At 53.0% G+C, this 17,711-nt stretch overlaps 1 protein-coding gene and 1 long non-coding RNA gene across 7 annotated transcripts; one reads left to right on the top strand and one right to left on the bottom strand.

Moving 5' to 3' along the window:
• Positions 1 to 26: 26 nt before the first annotated feature.
• UBXN11 (UBX domain protein 11) lies at positions 27 to 10,896 on the bottom strand. Its single transcript, XM_027813578.2, has 12 exons — positions 10,797 to 10,896; positions 10,412 to 10,512; positions 9,717 to 9,771; positions 8,594 to 8,670; positions 8,022 to 8,136; positions 6,424 to 6,638; positions 5,991 to 6,068; positions 4,452 to 4,572; positions 3,220 to 3,320; positions 2,911 to 2,978; positions 1,990 to 2,127; positions 27 to 1,169 (listed from the first exon to the last, which is right to left on the bottom strand). Exons 1-12 carry the CDS (start codon positions 10,801 to 10,803, stop codon positions 1,004 to 1,006), a joined length of 1,242 nt encoding a protein of 413 aa, XP_027669379.2. The 5' UTR covers positions 10,804 to 10,896; the 3' UTR covers positions 27 to 1,003.
• Positions 3,396 to 16,856, top strand: LOC114017467 (uncharacterized). 6 transcript variants are annotated; one of them, XR_008731319.1, is made up of 8 exons: positions 3,396 to 4,388; positions 5,662 to 5,807; positions 7,483 to 7,598; positions 10,460 to 10,643; positions 10,816 to 10,912; positions 11,878 to 11,997; positions 14,638 to 14,886; positions 16,442 to 16,856. It is a non-coding gene; the product is annotated as an uncharacterized LOC114017467 (long non-coding RNA). The 6 variants fall into 6 exon arrangements; XR_008731318.1 differs by lacking the exon at positions 5,662 to 5,807 and having other exon boundaries at positions 4,374 to 4,388; positions 10,460 to 10,912; XR_008731320.1 differs by lacking the exons at positions 5,662 to 5,807; positions 7,483 to 7,598; positions 10,460 to 10,643 and having other exon boundaries at positions 4,374 to 4,388.
• Positions 16,857 to 17,711: the final 855 nt, after the last annotated feature.

Below are 17,711 nucleotides of genomic sequence, written 5' to 3'. Positions count from 1 at the left end.
CTTTGAAATCTAATGGAAGTGGAAACTGCAACTTAAACGGTTTTATTGGGAGCCTTTAATGAGGGTCTCTGCTAAAAGGGAACCTGCCAGAAGGTGCTGCCTCTCGCAAGTGGGAGTGCCGTCGGCTGGGAGTCAAGTGGGAGCTTGTCCCAGCTGAAACAGGAAGAGTGTGTTGGGGAAAGGGGCCTGCGGAGTGCAGCCCCAGCCCACAGGAGAGCAGGGAAGATGCTTTATTCAGGGTTCAGCAGAGACGCAGCGAAGGGTTTATGCTCTTCTCCAATGACACGGTGTCCTGTTGCAGCATCCAGCTCCTGGCTGCAGCAGGCTGCCAGGGAGGGAGGCAGGCAGGCTGGCAGCCGGGGCTGGGAGCCGGGGCCCTGCCGGAGCTGGGGGCTGTCCAAGGGAAGGAGTCATTCACGTACAGGAAACCCAGCAGCAGGATCTCCTGGCTGAGTCTGGCTCTGTCCCAGCATTGCAGTGGCTCAGGGCCTTTTGGTTTAGTTTTACTGGGGACCATATAACTGAGCCTGTTTCTCTCGTGGTATAAATGCATTGAAATCTCTGGGGAGCAGCTGTGTGTGGAAAGCAAATTGACCCTGGCTGTTTGTCCATCCTATAGAGAATCCCTGAGCCCAGCTAAACAACTGCCCGGTCCCAGCGTAAAGCTGGTGGCCTTCCCTGGGTGGGGATGAGCCTGTGTAACCTTCAGCAGAGGTGAGAAACCAGGTCTTGGGCTTGAGCTGACACAAGTGCCCCGGTGTTAGGAGCCCATTTGTCTCGGGGAAAGGCAGCCACCCATGAGGCAGCAGGACTGGGCCTGGCACCCTGTGCTGAAAGGAGAGGCCACGCCGCTGCCTCTGAACTCTTCCGTCCGTCCTGGGTAACGGCGCAGTGAAACTAAATCTGGAAAGACAACCCTCTCCTCTCTTCCCAGCTGGGGAGGTTTTAACACAACTAACAGTGCAAGGCAGCTTCTTGCTCTTGCAGCGCTTGGGGCGAGCTGTTAAGCTGTTTGCAGCCCTGTCCCCTCGTGTTGGGAGGGGTCTCTTCTCCGCAGCAGCAAGAAGGCACTGGGGATCAGTCCACATTCCTGCAGGCTCCTGGAGTTGTCCATGTACACCCTCTGGGGAAAGGTGCTGATGATCTCATACGAGTTGGAGTCTCCACCCCTAGGAAAGAACAGCACAATCTTTCCTACACACAGGATCCCCCAAGGTTTCGCTGAGATGCTCTAGTTGATCCAGCTGTGGTTATGTAAGAGCAAAGGGAGAGACTGTTTCACAAGCACAAGCTGAGCAGAAAAAAGGGCTTCCCGCCCAAACTGCAGCCAGCCAGGCACGGAGCAGCCGTTCCAGGCCGCACAGCTGCAGTGGGGAAGGAGGCTCTTGCATCCCAACAGCAGTGAGCTCATCGTGGGCTTCCCAGGAGTGGGAAGAGGGGAGAGCAAAGGGGTCCCCACAGCCATCTGGAACTGTCCCCAAAGGGATGTGTGAGCCCTTGGGCAGCGTTAAATGCGTTGGGATACAGAGCTGGCTGAGCCAAGGGTGGTGTTTATCCAACAGCGGATCCAGCAGCTAGGCTGAAGGCTGCAGCTCGGCTTCCAGGCTGCACTGACGCCTTGGGAATGGTGGCAATAGTTGGGTGAGTGCTGCTGAGCATCTGGAAGGAGGTGACAGCAGTGGTGGGCCTGGGTCAGATGGTAGTTTTGAGAGGACAAAAGAGGCTTCTCTGCTGCTGTCGGCTTTTTGGAAGGTGGATGCTGAATGCTCTGAGCTAAGCATAACCCCGGCAGCGCTGCCTAGAAAGCACCTCTGCTGGTGGAGCCACAGCAGCAGAAGTCACCCAGCAGCGGCTGGGGCTGTAACCCTCAGCCCTGCTCAGCTCCAGCAGATTGAAGCGCAGCTCCAGGGCCTTCAGCAGCAGGAGAGAAACTTTCCCTGGGGCTCTACAGAACTGGGTGGAGAGCGAGGAGGGAAGTCCTAGGCCTACCTGGCATGGGCGAGGCGTTGGCGCAGGTCCCCTATGGTGTCCGTGAACAACATCTTTACAATATATGTCTGCTCCCCGCTCTCAGACTTGATGCGGAGAGTGCAGATATCAGGGGCAGAAGCTTCAGCTGTCTTTTCCCTGGGGGTTATAAAACCTTGTCAGCTGAGGAGTGAGTGCTCTGCCAGTGGCAGAGCCCTTGAGCTCCACGGAACAGCAGAGCCTTTGGGCTGCCTGGGTGATCCAAACAGGGGAGAGTTGTTTCAGGTCTGGGAATGACCATCTCATCCTTGAGATGAATGAGGCTCCATCTGACTGTGGCCGAGCAGAACAGCCCATGGACCAAAATGCTGCTTTGCTTTCCCTGCTTAAAGGTGCCTTGAAAAGAGGGTTGCTGACCTTTTTTAGCTTTTTCATTTTAGAACGGGGCTGTCTGGTAAGTACTTCGGCCTACTTCTTTGATTAAAAATAATCTGCTTGGGGTTTTTTTTTCATTAGCTATTTGGGTCTTGTCTTGCCAGAAGACTATGAGTGGAAAAGTGCTGTTAGTGTGACCTCCCACTTGGGCATCAGTTTCCTGGAGGGATTCTCCCGTTTAACGTGACCGCAAACATCATCTTAGGTAGTTTCAGACTCTTAGGCTTTGGCTTGCTGTCGGGAAAGGTATTTCACAGCAGTAAGGAAGTAACATTTTGAGCAACAAAAGCTTTTGTTAGAGCTGTAAAAGATGGCAGGGTTCCTGTAAACAATTCAGTGGTCTTCCCAAAAGACCACACTTGGCCTTTTTTTCTAACTATTCCGAAGGTATAAAAGGGGCAAGTCCATTTATTTCCTCAAGTGAAACCCCCTGAAGTAAACCCGCAGTGATCGACAGGAGGAAGATGAGAGCCTGATAGGGCAGGGGTCAGGGGGCTGTGCCTGTACCTCTCCAGTGCAGACAGCCTGGGTGTCTCCAGAAGAATCTCTTTGCTGCTCCGCACCCCATCAGAGCCCTAAAACCAAACCAGGTAAACGTCACCGCTGCCTGCTCTGCACAGAGAGCCACCCGTGCCGGGAAAGCCCAGGAGCAGGTGCCAAAGTGCCACGTGTGCACTGGTGGAGCCTCTCTTGGAGGAGGAGGCTGTGCAGGGCTGAGAGAGGGCTGAGGGGAGGGGGTGCTGGTGCTGTGCAGGGTGCTGAGCCCAGGGAATTGCTGCTGGCCTCCTGTGGGTGTTTGGGGGGGTCCACTCATACCTGCTGTGCTGCTTTGGCTGAGCCTTGGACACTGATTGCTTCTCTGTTTTTCAACGGCTTGGAAAGCTTGTTGATTAACTGCTCCAAGGAGACTTTGGGACCTACCAGGGCAGAGGGAAGAACATTTTGATAATTTTCCCCCAGAATAGGCTGGTTTGGTGAAATGAGAGTGCAACAGCCGACAGGGAGAGCTCTAGCCTCCCATAGCTAGGTTGAGACTGGCTCCCCGTCTCTGTTGAAGCTTGTCCTACTTTCTGGCCCACTAAATGTTTGATTGTCAACATCAACCAGTGAGCAACCCTGCAGCCTGTTCAGCACACACCTGGGATGCACAGCAGGTGGAAACCTGGTTAGTCCTGCTGTGAACGGGAAAACCTGAAACTATGACAATTTTTACAGACTTAGAAAATTTTTTGTCTTGTGAGGGTGCATTTGTAGGTGTCCCTTTTTCTGTGGTGGCACCGGGCAATTATATTTTACTACTTGGATAAAGGAAACATTTATCACAGCTTCTGTTTGTGAGTGGCCTTGAGATGAACGAGCAAGTAGTACAGTTTCATATAAACAGGAAGACGTTGCTGATGGGCCATGCATGTGGTCGGGTTATTTAGTTATGCATGCACAAACCCACAAGTTTCTCTCTATACGACTGACTGCATCTGACTTTCCAACCCTGACAGGTATTGCTCACACAGATTGCTAGCGTCTAGAAGCAAAATGAGGATTCTGCCCTGACCTTATGTCCCATTTCTCTTGTGAAAATCTGAAGAGGAGTTGTTCCGTTTGGTGCAGTTAAGCTCAGACTGGCTTGACAATGTCCGCCTTTATGGAATAAGCATGTAGGAGAACCAAAGGTTGTTTGCAGGCTACCCCCTTGAGATCTGCAGGGTTCCCTCAGCATCCTTTGATGCTGCTGGAGGTGAAGCTAGAACGAGCTCGGCCTTTCAGAAAGGCACAGGACAGACATGTTTTTGGAAACCCACTGATCTCCTGGGCTTTTACTGCTTGTCCATGTCTCATTCTTCAAGAGGATTTAATTATGAGAGGACATCGTGTGTGCTGCCTGGCTCCCAGCTCCTGAGGCTCCGCTGGGGCTACAAGCACAGGGCTCTGACCCAGAAGTGTTGCTTTCCTCACTGAGACTCTACACATTCCTACCAGCTGCCCTGGTAAGGTTTTGATTCTCCTTTTTGGGAGTTAGCTGTGTTTTTGAGGCAGGTTTAAGAATTTACCTGGGATATCAATGGTTTCCTGCATCTCACTTGATTTTGAATGGCCAACCACTTGGCCGTGGCCAGGAAAACTCCCTGGAAGGTGTCTCTCCCGAAATACCACGTCCCTTCTGTCAGTGACCTGTTGAATTAAGGCCAACTGCCATAAGCAACTCTTGACTGTTGCACAAGCTAATTCTCACTGCATCAGAGCACAATAAACGACAGCGATGACAACTAAGAGTTGTAAACCCCAAACAAAACCAAGACAGTTTCCAAGGAAGCTGCTCTAGCTGTGCAAACTCAATTTTTCAGCTCCTATAAGCTCTCTAACAAAGCAAATCCCAGGGATTTGGGTGGGATGGCCCACCCAGACCACAAGGTATTTGTTCATCCATCTCAAACAGGCACTGGGCAGCAGCTCCTTTCCATGAGTTGTCAGAAATATGCTTGGACCGGATCTTTCCTCTGTGTCTGCTTCCACAGCTGAAAATGCTGAGTGGAAAGTGATGTGGTAGCAGCATGCTGGGGTTGGGGAGGGATTTGGCAGTACGAGGCTGCACTGGGGACTGTCGGGTGGCTGTAACAAACCGAGGGAGGCAGAGTGCTACCCTGAGGCCACCAGCAGTGGGGAAAGCTGTATAAGTAGGGGCAGTCCTTCTGTCTGCGTTCCACTCATGTTCCTCTTACAGTGGCTGACCATATCGCAGGTGGATGCACTCTGTGTCTGTATTTACCCCAGATTATTGTCTTGTGGCTTCCAGACGTGGCCAGCTATGCACAGATTACAGCCAGCCACAGCCCCCCAAGAGCCTTGCACCATCCTCCTCCTTCCAGTTGACTTTCCAACCACCCTGTACACCTACCAGCTGACGCTGGCTGTCCTGACCTCATGCTTGCCCACGCAGTTGTGCCCTGCTTTCTTCATGGCAGTGGGTAGGTGCACCCCTCTGGTTGTGCCTCCTAGTGTTTCAGGTGCACTTGAAGACCTAATTAGAGTCCTCTGAGGCACTCTACCTGGTTTTGGCCTGAAAACGTGGCCTTGGCTTTTTGCCATTTCTGAGAAATCAAAAAACAGGGCCCGAAAAAAACTCAGATGGCCAAATCCATTAAAATTGTGGCAAAATAAACTCGCCCAACATCCTCCTTGAGAGATACTTTTTCAACCTGGGTTTAAAAGCTCTTCTGAGGGAGCTATTTGAGAGCTTTGTTTCTCCTTTTTGTTACATAGCTCTTCAGATGCTGCACATCCTACTTCTCTTCTACAGTCTGCTATGCTCTTAGAAGCCTTGTACCAAGCCAAGATTCACTGTGGCAGAGAAACCATTCCCTCCTAATACGAGAAGCCAGTGAGCGTTTCTGCAACAGCTCTAGCAGGTGTGCTCCCGCCGAGACACACATGCACAGAATGAAGCTGCATGTATGCTGTGTTCCAAAACCTCAAACTTAATTTGCCGTGGGGAGTAGCCAGCAGACTAGTGAAAGAAACCTGAATTTTCTTGGGAAGTGAGAGAGCAATTTCTTCCAAAAAGCTGATGAATAGGTTTTTGCACTGCTTACCCGCAAAGGGATGCCATCTGGGTAGCGCATCTGCAACTCTGAAGGGAAATAGCCATCCATAATATCCTGCAGGCATTGCTGAAATAAACAGAAAGTCTGAGGTATAACCACAAGCTCTCATTTTATCTCACGACTGATACGTTCCTTCTGGGCTGCTCCTATTTGCAGTGTTATTGCTGTGCAGAAAAGTCTGCATAAAAGACCCAGAACCTCCATCTCTAAAAATTACTACACAGACATACTAGTCTTTAAAGGCACCACGGGAATGCAGGTGAGAAGCCGGAGGTCTGGGTAGCTGCTTCTAAAGCGGTATTAAAGTACCGTCCTTGGGTACTGAGATGAGCTCACAGGGCCTATTCACCCCCTTTCCTGAGGCTCAGTGAATGACAGCAGGATGGCTCTGAGTCCGATTCCTCTACAGCCCTTTCCGTACCTGTGCGGATGGGTCCTCGTAGGGCCGAAAGGGTCCATTGACCACGATCCCATTTTGGTACAGCGTGAGGGGAAGGGGTTCTGGCTGTCTCAGCCGAGCACCCCCAGGCGTGTGCTCGATTTGAGAAATGCCTTCTCCAGCCAGCACATTCAAATCCTTCACGTTTTCCAAGATTAAATCGAAATCAATCTGGTGTTTGGAAACAACTGCTTCACCTGTGGTGGAGGGATCAGAGTTACAGGGGAAGGGGATGCCAGCTAAGCAGCTTTCCCCTCTGTGTGAATTTGAGTCCTAACAATTTTGGGCTGTCAGTGCTGCCTCTCCGTGCTTCACCTTTCACCCTACGCCTGGTGCGACACCGCTGCTGTGGCACAGCGTTGCCAGGTTTGCATGGGTGTGTGCAAAACCACAGGGAAACAGCCCTCTTGCCACAAGCTAATGTCACTCCAGAGGCAGCCACAGACGCAGCCGGCTCTTTAGAGACCACAGCTTGCTTGTCTTTGGTTGTAATTCCAGAAGTGTTGCGTTGTCCCTTAATCTGGTGCTGTAAAACGCAAGGAGTGAGGAACTTAACTAGTTGGATTAACTAGATTGGATAAATGGATCAGGGCAGACTTGCTGAAGAAATGCCAGTGTAAACACTGGCAGCTGCCTGCTGCTTGCCACCAGCAGCTTGCTCGCTCTTGCTGGGACGCTGCTGAGGATGTTTACTTGGGTGCTTGAGGAGGGTGGCAGGGTGAAGCAGTAAGGGTTGCGAGGAGACAGAAAAATGAAATCAGAAGAGGAAATGAAAAAGGAGATGTAAGCAGAAGTAAACCCTTTGGTATTTTCTGTTCTGCTTTTTTATGATTTGATAAAGGAGGGCGGGGAAAATAGCCCTTAAAAAGCATGAGGTGAAAACAATTAAAATTATTTGTACAGCTTCCCCTGTCTTCTCCCCTCCTGTATCTAAGGGAGGGAAGGATTAGCTAGCTAATATTTGCATGGTGGTTAGGAAGCAGCATTGGCTCTACAGCCCAAGTATTATTACTTTTTTTTCCTCTGTTACCACTTCCTCAGAAGCGATTGCCAAGTATGCTTGGACCCCATACAGCACAATCAGGTCTCAATTAAACCACTCACGTGGTGGTTGGGAGGAAAGGCAAACAATACTCTGATGGAGTCAGACAACACGGGTAAGTTACTACAGCTGCTATATACACAAAGCATCTGATTCGGTTTTCCACCCATTTTACATCAGTTATTAGAGCAACCAAGCTTCAAATGTTTAGGGTATGCGAACTCTTCAGGAAGCAGCTGCTGCGAGGGTATCCTTCCAAATGGCTGAGCCATCAGGTTCTCTCCTCTTCCCCTAGATGGAGCTTACAAAATATGGTATATAAAATACCAACGTCCTGCCTGGCTTAGCTCCTGTTAAATTGCTCAATGTCTCTGACCCTGAGGTGGACTGATGTGAAGACCTCAGCGTAGGATCACAAATTCTGAAGACCTGAATTCTGGGTCTCTGATGCTTACCTACTCTGGGGAGCATCGTATTTTCTCTAAGCATGCAGTGGGAGCTAGGACAGCTGCTTCAGCAAGGAGTGCTGGTGCTTTACCTGGCTTCCAGAGGCTCCTTGCTGGCAGCTCTTCTTCATCCTTGAACGATTCTAAATCTTCCAGTTGTTCATGTCTCTCTCCAACCCAGATCAGACCATAGTCATTTAGAAACCGCTGTAAGAGGAAAGTATGAGTCAGCATTGTAGACCAGAGCTTCAAAAAGTAAAGCCTGAGTGTGGTCGGCTGTGACCATGGGAAGCAGAAAGGGAGGTTTGTCTTGGGGCTCTTTGGCTCTGGCAAACAAACTCACTAGCAGGGTAGTAGTAGCAGCTCTAGTAGTAGTAGGCAAAAGGGAGAATTGAAATATCTATAGTGACACAGTAATCTCCCAAGATTGTAGTCATAGAAATCAAAATTAACAGGCTTGCAGGAGGCACAAATGTTTGTGTATTTTAAAAAACCCTCCTGCTGCCTTGTAGCTTGCATTCAACTCATTTTCCTTTTCAGCAGGGTGAGGTGAAGAATTGTGACGATCAAAGTGGCAGCTTGTAAAAGACCAAGCAGCCTGAGACCGCAGTGATCTCAAACTGAAGGTGCAGGTGGCTTAGGGCAAGTGAAGTAGGTGTCTCACCTCCATCTCCCAGACCTGGCTCTGCAGCTGAAGGCACCTCATTTCCAGTTCCTCTGCTGTGGATGAGTCAGGGACATCTGAAAGGGAAGACTTGTTTTTCCGATGTACAGTCTTAAAGAGGAGCTGATACCACACAGCGCAGATGCCCCAGCTGTGCCTGCCTGTACCGCTGGTGAACTCAAGCCCATAGAACGCAGGAGCTGAACGCGAGCTCTGCATGCTGGTCCCTGACAATGCAACGTGCAGTGGTTTGATGAAGGTGCTGACAGACTAAAAGATAGTTGTGAACAATACTGGTGAAGTTTTATGCCGCAGGAAGCTGATGTGAGGGGTGCTGTCCGCAATTATACAATGAGAACTGTTTTGCTTACGCAGTCTGAAGGGACCTATTAAAAAAATGAGCAGGTGTCCACTAAAGCTGGATCCAGAAACTTAGGCTGAATGGCCAGAACAATGGACGATGAGGCACAAAACACATGTTTGTGGTCTGACAGGCATATTCTTGTCCTCTGCTCAGGAAATTGAGAATTTACCATAGCTTTGTGCTACAAGGTAGTTCAGCCGTTGTAGGAAATGTGTCTGGGCTCAGCTGGAGAGCTGCTGGATTCCAAGGAACTGAATGGGGGCAGGGAAAGACCTTCACTTGCTCCAAGCTGGGTTCAATTTATTTAGGCTGCCTTACAGGATGAGTGAGCCTGGACCTATAGTACTGTTTGAGACTCCAAGCAGATTTTTGGTTTTACTTAGCTGTGAGCAGCTCTGGTCTTTCAGCCTGTCTGAACTCTGCACTATTTAACATTCTCTTTTCTTCTCACCATCCTTAGGTATCTGCGTGGCTGGTCTGTGCTCACGGAAACCTAGTAACCCATAGAAAATAGGTCAGGAAATAGTGTTTTGCACTGTACCAGTAAAGCTGAGTAGCAGGTGCAAGTATAAAGCGTGGATCTGCTTTGGCAAACAGTGCCGCGTCTGTGTAACTGATACCACTCACCAAAGAGGCTCTTGGGCTTTTAGGGCAAGGATGGCTCAGAGAGGAGGTCTCCAAGCCTGCTCTGTTGCAGTACCAGGAGTTCCGTAGCTCTCCCACAGGTAGGAGCGAGGTGCCGAGTACAACAATTTTTACCTGCTCTTTGCTGAAGAGTCTTCATCTTCTCTTCAAGTTCAGCAATCCTCCTGTCCTTCAGGACCAGAACAAATAATGACTTTGTTTAGTTCCTTGGCCTTTGGAACCCTGAGGCACAGCTTGCACAATGAGTCCTGGCTAGGTGACTCAGCGGTGCACGTACTCTCACCCCACCCAGAGACAGGCAAAATAAGGTTCAGAAAGGCTGTATCACCTCACAGGTACCTTAATTAGACTCAAATGATGGGTGGGATATAAACACACTGCGCCAAGGATAGGTGAGGGACACACTGACCTATCTCCCCCTTCTCTGTCTGCACAAGAGCTGTAGGCAACCTCACAGACTCCTGCCTCTGTGCTTCCTGCTCAGGCACAGCTCGTGCTCTGACCTGCAGCAAGTGGCTGATCTAAAAAAGAAACCAGCACCTCTGCAACCACCTCTTAAAAAAAAAGGGGGGGGGGGGAGGGGAAAAAAAGGGGTCATTACTTTGCGAGAGTCATTAAGAAGTCTCCCACCCCAAGGACTGATACAATTGCACTGCTGCTTTGCAAAGGCCTGTGTGTGTAATTAACAGAGCAGACTACAGATTAACTTGTTTTAGCCCAAACTGGGTCTGAGCAGGGGTAATGCTACTGCGGCTTCAACTGTCAAAGCAAGGCACAGAACAGGTTCAGTAAGGGGCAGGATTTTTTACCTTCAGTTGCATTTCTTGTGCTTGTTTCTCTATTTTTTGTTCCAACAGAGTGATTTTTTGCATCATGGAGGACATGAGTTCCGTGTCAGTGCCAGCTGTGTCTGGAAGCACAAATACGTGTTACCTCTCTAAAACGGCAATTGGTATTGGAGGCTTGCCCGTACCGTAAGGCCCCCCCCCCCCCAGGAATTCCTGTTCTGCCACAGAGGTGTGACAGGGGTACCTTTTGCAGGTACTGGGTAGAAATTCCTGACTGGTAGGGAGATGGCTGTGTATGCAAGAGGGGGACCACAGGAGTTAGCCCTGACCTGGGGTACTGAGTCCACCAGGCTGTCACTGAGAAACTGTGATGGCCCAGAATCCCCTAACCATTGATGGACTTTACCCTGCATATTCTTTTTCAGTGGTGAGCACCTTGAGCAGGAGGGGAGACTGCCTTGCACTGGATTCTTTGTCCTAGGAGACAGGCTGTCATCTTCTGAGAAGACGCATAAAGAGCATGTAAGAAAGAAAACAGTTCAGCATTCCAAAATCAGGTCAAGAAATACTGGAGTTATGCAGAGGGAAAGAGAGGGCCCAGTCCAGGGCAGGAGAAAGCAGGATGGCCCAGTCCATTCAATCCCATAAGCACTGTCAGACTAATGAACGTACATGAGCACTCGTTATGAGCCAGGGCCCAAGGGAAGGTACAATCATAGCAGCTGGGAAGAGTGAACACAAAACAGGGCTTGCAGAAAGAGACCATGATGCCAGTACAGAGCATCCTGCGCTGCACAGTGAGGCAGAAAGTGGAAATATTGAGCTATTTTGGCAAAAAGCACAACGCTCTGGGATTAACAGAAGCAGCAAACTTCACTGGGAATGGAAAGGGAGTTTTTGCTCTAAGATCTAGTAGGAAGAATTTGACCTAAAATTGAACCGTAAAAATAGATGAGGCTCTAATGTGCTCTAGGGCTTGCTGAGACTATGGAAACCTTTTGTTACTTATCTGATTTTGGACACATGTAGGAGAGGAAGAGCTACAACCATTGCAAAATATGTAGGAGGGTGAGAAAAGCCTCACTGGTGGAGGCAATGAACTTGGACAGCTCTGCCCTTTTAGTAAAAATAAGAGGGGATAATATGTAACAATAAAGCATAGCCTCATTAACTGTGGGAGGATTTGCTTGATGTGCAATTTTTTTAAAAAATGTAATTGAAAAGGCTATCAAAAAAAGCCCAAACTGTTCATTTTTTTTTCACTAGCTCATCTTCCCGGTCCACACATTCTTGATTTCTGGGCAGAGTGGCTATTCATACACCCACAACTACTGCTTGTAGTAGCAGTTAAAACCCATGAGCAGTTAAAATCTGTGGGAGCTGCCTGAGAGCAGAAGGGGTGAGACCCAGGTGAGTGAGGTGCAGGGGTGCCCGCTGCGTCAGGGCAGCAGCGGGTGAGAGCACCAACACTTGCGATGCCGTTGCAGCTGCAGAAAGCGACTCTTCTCTGCTGGAAACTGAAGAAACACAAACGCGACATGAACCTGTGTGACGTGTGACTGACCAGTATCCCCAGTACCTCTGAGATGCCAGCCAGGAGGCAGCAGGTAAGGAATTTGGGGAGTTTTATTCCAGCTGGTGTTGTTTCTAAGCCTGTCCCATCACGTGCAGCCCTGCGGGTCCCCAGGTGGCCGGTAGCGATCAGCTTTTTTAAAGGATCATTGGCAAAAAGGGGCTCAGAATAACGGGGGTACCCGGGTACCACCCGGGGGTGCCCGTGTATGTGGGCCCTGGGGGGCCCGACGTGGGTGGCAGCGCTGGGGGCACCGTGTGCTGGGGGGGACCGTCACGGTGTGTGTGGGGAGTCCCAGCCCGCGAGGGGTCCCGCCGCTGGCGCACCACTCACCCCACCGCCGCCATTACCCCACCGCCGCCATCTTGTTTACCAGCGGTTGCCGCGGCGACGCAGGGCCGCTGCGATTGGCGTAGCCCTGGTCACGTGGAGGGCGGGGCAGCGGGAGGACTACACATCCCAGCATGCAGCGCGCCGCCTTCCACCGCGGGACGGCGGCCATGGCGGCAGGGCGCCGGGTGCAGGGTGCAGCGCGGGTGGGCGCCGGGCCCAGGGCACTGCGACGGCCCCACCACGGCCACCCTGGCAGCCGCCACCCCCGGTGCTGCCCGGGTGGCTCCGGGCACCAGCGCGGCCCCGCTTGGCCCCTCGGGGGCCACCCGAAGCCAGCCGGGCCTGCGCGGTGGGTGATGCGGCCCGTGGCGGGGCCTGCGGCCCCCCGTAGCCGCCTCTGGAGGAGGGGGAAGCCCGAGGCAGCCCCTCAGGTGTGTCGCTGGAGCAGGGAGGCCCGGGCTGCTGCAGGCTCTGCTCTGCGCCACCGCCAGCCAGGCAGAATGCACCCTGCCTGCCCTTTGCCCCGCATCCCTGCCTGCGGAGCGCTGCTGCTGTGGGGCAGAGCCCCTGGAAGTTTTACTGAATCTTTCTGTATGTTGTGTTTGTTTGTGGAACAGTTAGCTATAAGAACATCTTGATTTTGAAGAGTTAACCTCCATGTTAGCTATGCTGCTTGTTATCTGAGACTGTGTTGCTTAAAGTCCCTATTCTATAGACCATAACAACCCTAATCCTTACTCTCCAGACCATAACCAGAGCACCCAGGTTCTATTGTGTATAGGATGACTTATTGGACAAATTGGCAAGGCAGATGTATAGCTGTCCAACTTGGCAACAAAACTGACTTTTAAGGTGTCCTGAAGTGAACTACCTTCATTATAATACTAAAAACCAGACCCGCAGGTCAGGAAGACCCTTGCCCAGGTGAAGACCCTTCCCCTGCGCAAGTGTAGTAACAGACAGAAGAGGATGGCACAGCAGATATTATAATTATATGCAAATAACTAATCAGTCGTAACTGGTAGTGTACGACCTTGTAATTGTGTATAAATGTAACAGTGAAATCTGCACAGATGTGCTTGATTTGCGGTGATGCCACCGAGCACCCAGCACGGCAACAGAGTGGCTGCTGCTTAATACTACTACAGTGGCGTTAAGAGCTTTGATTCCTGATTTCAGTGGCAGCTTCAGCCTCTGGTCGCTGCAGATGCTTTGCCAGGTGCTGGGGCGGGACCTGATGCCGGAGCACCACACGCAGCTGTGCTTTCTTCCCTCAGCCACCCTCTGCACACCCTCAGCTTCAGCTCATAGATGGTCTGTGGCACAGCCTGACCTGAGGCATCACTCACTGTACAGCTGCTCCGGATTTCCTCACCTCTTTCTTTTGTCTGTTTTCTCACCCAGGCACTGCTGCACACTTGTTTTGCCTCGCTGATGCTCAGAACTCCACCTAGCACTTGCTGCTGTCTGGGGAGCCCTCCCTGCCTATGTCCTGTCCTGCTCGCCACTGCTGTGCTGCTCCACTCTCCGGAGAACTCGGCCTCAGCAGGCTGATTTTTAGCACCTTTTATGGGATGTTGGCTGTCCCCGAGAGGCTTTAGTTTCAACACATCATGAAGTGCAAAAACTAAATTTGGTGAAGCTTTGCCGCAGAGGAGCCTGTGCTGTGATGCGCTTGGCTAATGCAAAACCAGACAACAGACAGGTGTACATGCTTGGTGCGTTTCAGTAGCTTTACTGATTTCAGACCATCTTAAAATAACCAGATCCTTTTTGTGTGCTGCTGCTGCAGCTGAGGGGATGAGGGAGCTGAGAGATCTGTAAGGAAGGGGATACTGGCAGGCTAGAAAAAGGTGTTTCCCTGATCCATTACCCGGATCAGACTACCCCAGGCATGTAACTGAAATTCAGAGGGACAGCTTGGATCCAGCTTCTGCTCTGAGTTGCAGGGAAGGAGGTTTGTTACACGGTGCAACGCAGAGCCCTTGTTGAAATGCTGGCTGTGATTTGCAAACCCTCCCAGTGAACCAGGAGGGATTTTAACCCATAACCCCTATTAGTCCTTCATGAGTGTGGGGCACAGGACAGGAAGCCCCTGGGGAGAAGCAGAGCTTTTGAGATGTGGGAGAAGGCAGGGTGAGGGGTTTGCTGCCTTTGCTGGAGACTGTGGCCAGGGCAGCCCACTCGGAGCTGGCTGTGTGGCCATGTTGGGGAACAGGGAGCAGGAGCTGTTCTTGTGCAGGGTGATGCAGATGGATGGCTCTGGAGAAGTGAGGCTGAAAGGGCTGTATGGTGGCGTTCACATCTGGAGATCCCCCATGCCGTGTCTTCTTCCTCACAGCACTGGCAACGGATGCGATGTCCCCGAATTGCCTTGGGTTCAAGTGACCCTTTGAGGTGGCGGGGCTGGTGCAGGGAAGGAAGGTGTGATTGGTGAGACAGGGCTGCTGCTCTGCTTAAAGCTTCCGACTGCAGTTGCTGCAAGCAGATGAGGAAGTGTTAACGGCACACCCTGAGTTGAGCCCCAACCATGCAGCCCCTCCAGCGCGCCCACCTGCTCCTCCTGCTCACCCTGCTCATCCTCTGCATGGTAAGAGAAACCCTGTGGCACAGGGCCCTGCCAAGGCCAGGGGGTCCAGCCACCTCTGTCCTGTGGGTGTGATGGCAGTCAAGGGGCTGTGGGGTTCAGCCAGTGGGAGAATTTGTTCCTTCAGCTGGAAACCTGAACCTTTTATATTCTATTTCACTTTAACCCTGACTGCCTTACCAGGAGCTTTGCGCTGTGGTCTATAAGGTCTAAATACTGCCATATATTGCCTTTTTTAAAGTGTTTTTTAACTTAAGAACATCACTCCTACCTGTAACATTTGCTCTTAGCTCTCCACCCCATCTTGCAGCCTCTCCTTTGCCTGCTGGCACCTGTGCCTGGTGTGGGGATGCTGAGCGTGGCTGCGGATACGCTGGAGATGCTGGCCACAGCTGTGGGGATGCTGGGTGGGCACGCAGCTGAGAAGTTTGTTTCCTTTCACCTCTCCCTGCTGGAGGTTATTTTCCTTCCTGCTGGGAAGCTCCATGGGGGCTTGATTCAAGTGGCGCGCTGGTGGATGTCAGCTTTCTCCTGGGTGGGGACCGTTGTGTGGGAGGAATGAATGTGCCAGCGCTTTCGAAGAGAGCGATGCTATTTGGAACAGCTGTCGGGATGTGGGGGGTTTTCTACAGCATGTTGGTAATGAGGCCAGATTTGTCTGTGCTTATTTTGCTCAAAGACTCCATGCAGCTGTGACCTGCTGCTGGCTCCAGAGGATGCATTTATGTTTCAGGAGTCTCACTCTGTGGCTGGACAAACTAGCCAAAAACCCTCACAGCACCCTGGTGAGGGGACAGAGCTGGACGTTGGGGCCCCATTCCTGGCCCTGTCCTGGCTCCGGAGGGATCCGAGGAGCCGTGTGAACCAGTGTGGGGGCTGGCTCATGGAGGGAAATGTCTCCCTTTTCCAGCAGCCCAGGGCAGCGCTTTTTGCTGCACTTCACTGTTCACAGGCACAATGCACAGCTGTTTACACCAGGATTTCCAGGAAAGGACCAAAAATCCAGAGGTCCCACAGAGCCAAGGCACAAGGGATTCACACAAACATCTTAATTTTGAAGGTGCCAGTCTTCAGAGACGGAAGGAAACTGCCCTGTTAATGTTTCCCACACTGACTGCAATGTTCCTGCTTGCGACAGCGCGCGGTGCTGGGTTGCTGGGTGTCCCTCCTCTTCCTCCTCACTCCTGCACCCCACATCCTCCACTGTAGGGCCAATGGGCCACCATGTCCCCAGCCACTTCCTCGCAGCCACCTGGAGGGCAGAGACAGTCCCCCAGCTTCTGCTTCCTCCCTCAGATTTCTAAAAGCCCCTGCCTAGAACCGGGGCAGTGCTGTGTGAGAGAGCTGGCTTTGCTCCCTGTGTTGGGAGAACCCAACAGTCAATGGGGATTTCTGTGTGTGGTGTGAAGGGGAACCTGCTGGGGGAGGGGAGGCTGGGTGTGTCGGCTGGGGAAGGGGCAGAGTGGGCCCCAGCGTGCCCCCGGCTCCTTTCTGCCCCCAGGGCAGCCAGGCGAGGGGTCTCAACCCTGCGATACCGGACTTTTGGGTTTTTTTCCAGCCCTTTGGCCAGATGGACAACCTGGACGCCAAGGACCCCAAGCCCGTGACCACCCTCCCCAGCAATCAAAGCATCTCCCAGAGCAGCCTAAGCCCCCCGTGGGGCAGCCCATCCCTCTTCTCCCTCACCCTGGGGCTGGCTGCAGCTTTCTTCCTGGGGCTGCGCTGACCGGAGCGGGCCACCGTGCACCCCACCCTCGCTGACCCCCTCAAGAAGACACCCCCAGGATGGCACCCCCTGCACCTGCACATCCTTGGACCCTCGCAGCGTGGAGCTGCCATCCCTGCCTCCCTCCCCTCAGTGCTCCAGCCTCAAAACAAAACCCCGAAGCTGCCCCAGCTGGAAGTGAAGCCCTGGGGCCGGCTCGGGAGCGGGGCTGCTGCGAGGCTCTGAGAAATAAAGCACTGGTGTAGAGGCCCCTGGCTGCTCCGCTGCGGGGCTGGGGGGGACCCCGAGGGGTTGGGGGGTCGAGCCCCGGGCCGTGAACCCTCCGTGCAGCAGGGGCTGGGTGGAACCGCAGCCCTGCGAGCGGTTGAGGGGTGAGATCGGGGGGAGCACAGCCCTGTCCTCCCGGCCACGCCGCAGTCGGGGCTGGGCTGTGGTTCCGGATAGGCCCGCGGCAGGGCTGGGAGGGGCTGGGGGTAGGCCCGGGGCCCGGGGGCTGGGGTAGGCCTGGGGAGGGGCCGGGGTTGGCCAGGCCCTGGGGCGGGCCGGGGGCCGGGGGCTGAGGTAGGGGTAGGGCGGGGGCCGGGGTAGGCCGAGGGCCGGAGCGGGTACAGCGCCCCCCGCAGGCCGGGCGGGCTCCCACCGCACCGCCCTCAGCGCCGCGGTGAGTCCTGGCCAATCGCACAGCAGGGGCCTGTGCTCCCCACCAATCCGGCGCTGCCAAGCTCCCCGTTATTAGCCAATCCCGGCCTGGCGGGGGCTATATAAGGGTGGCTGAGGCAGGCGGCACTTCCGTCGCCCAGCCGGGGGAGCGGAGCCGTGGGAGTCGGATCTGCGTTCTGCGTGTCCGCGCACGGGGCCGCTCTGAGCGGTTTTTCCCCTTCAGCAGCGTCTCTGTCCGCAGAGCTGGGCTCCGCCTGTGTGTTTCGAGGTCCCTCCGCGGCTTCCAGGCGCTACAGGCCCAGCTCAGGCTGTACAGGGCCTGCGTGCCTCCTGGGCCCTCGCCCTCCGTGCTCTGGTGGCCCCCTCTGCCTTCCCACCAGCATTTCCTTATGGCACGGCGGTGGGGTTGTGGTGCCAGCCTGGCACTCGGTGTCTGTGTGTC

Source organism: Falco cherrug, chromosome 3 (genome assembly GCF_023634085.1).
Source record: "Falco cherrug isolate bFalChe1 chromosome 3, bFalChe1.pri, whole genome shotgun sequence".
In the NCBI taxonomy this organism is placed as follows: Eukaryota; Metazoa; Chordata; class Aves; order Falconiformes; family Falconidae; genus Falco; species Falco cherrug.
The sequence above is the reverse complement of the archived record's forward strand: the minus strand, read 5'-3'. Positions and strand labels throughout refer to the sequence as shown.

Bases quoted from the DNA above. Each gene is read 5' to 3' on its own strand.
- UBXN11 (XM_027813578.2), bottom strand. The intron at 8,671-9,716 runs GTAAAAATTGTT...CTTCCCTTTCAG, and splicing joins GACTCTTCAGCAAAGAGCAG to ATGTCCCTGACTCATCCACA. The intron at 8,137-8,593 runs GTGAGACACCTA...TTCCTCTTACAG, and splicing joins GCCAGGTCTGGGAGATGGAG to CGGTTTCTAAATGACTATGG.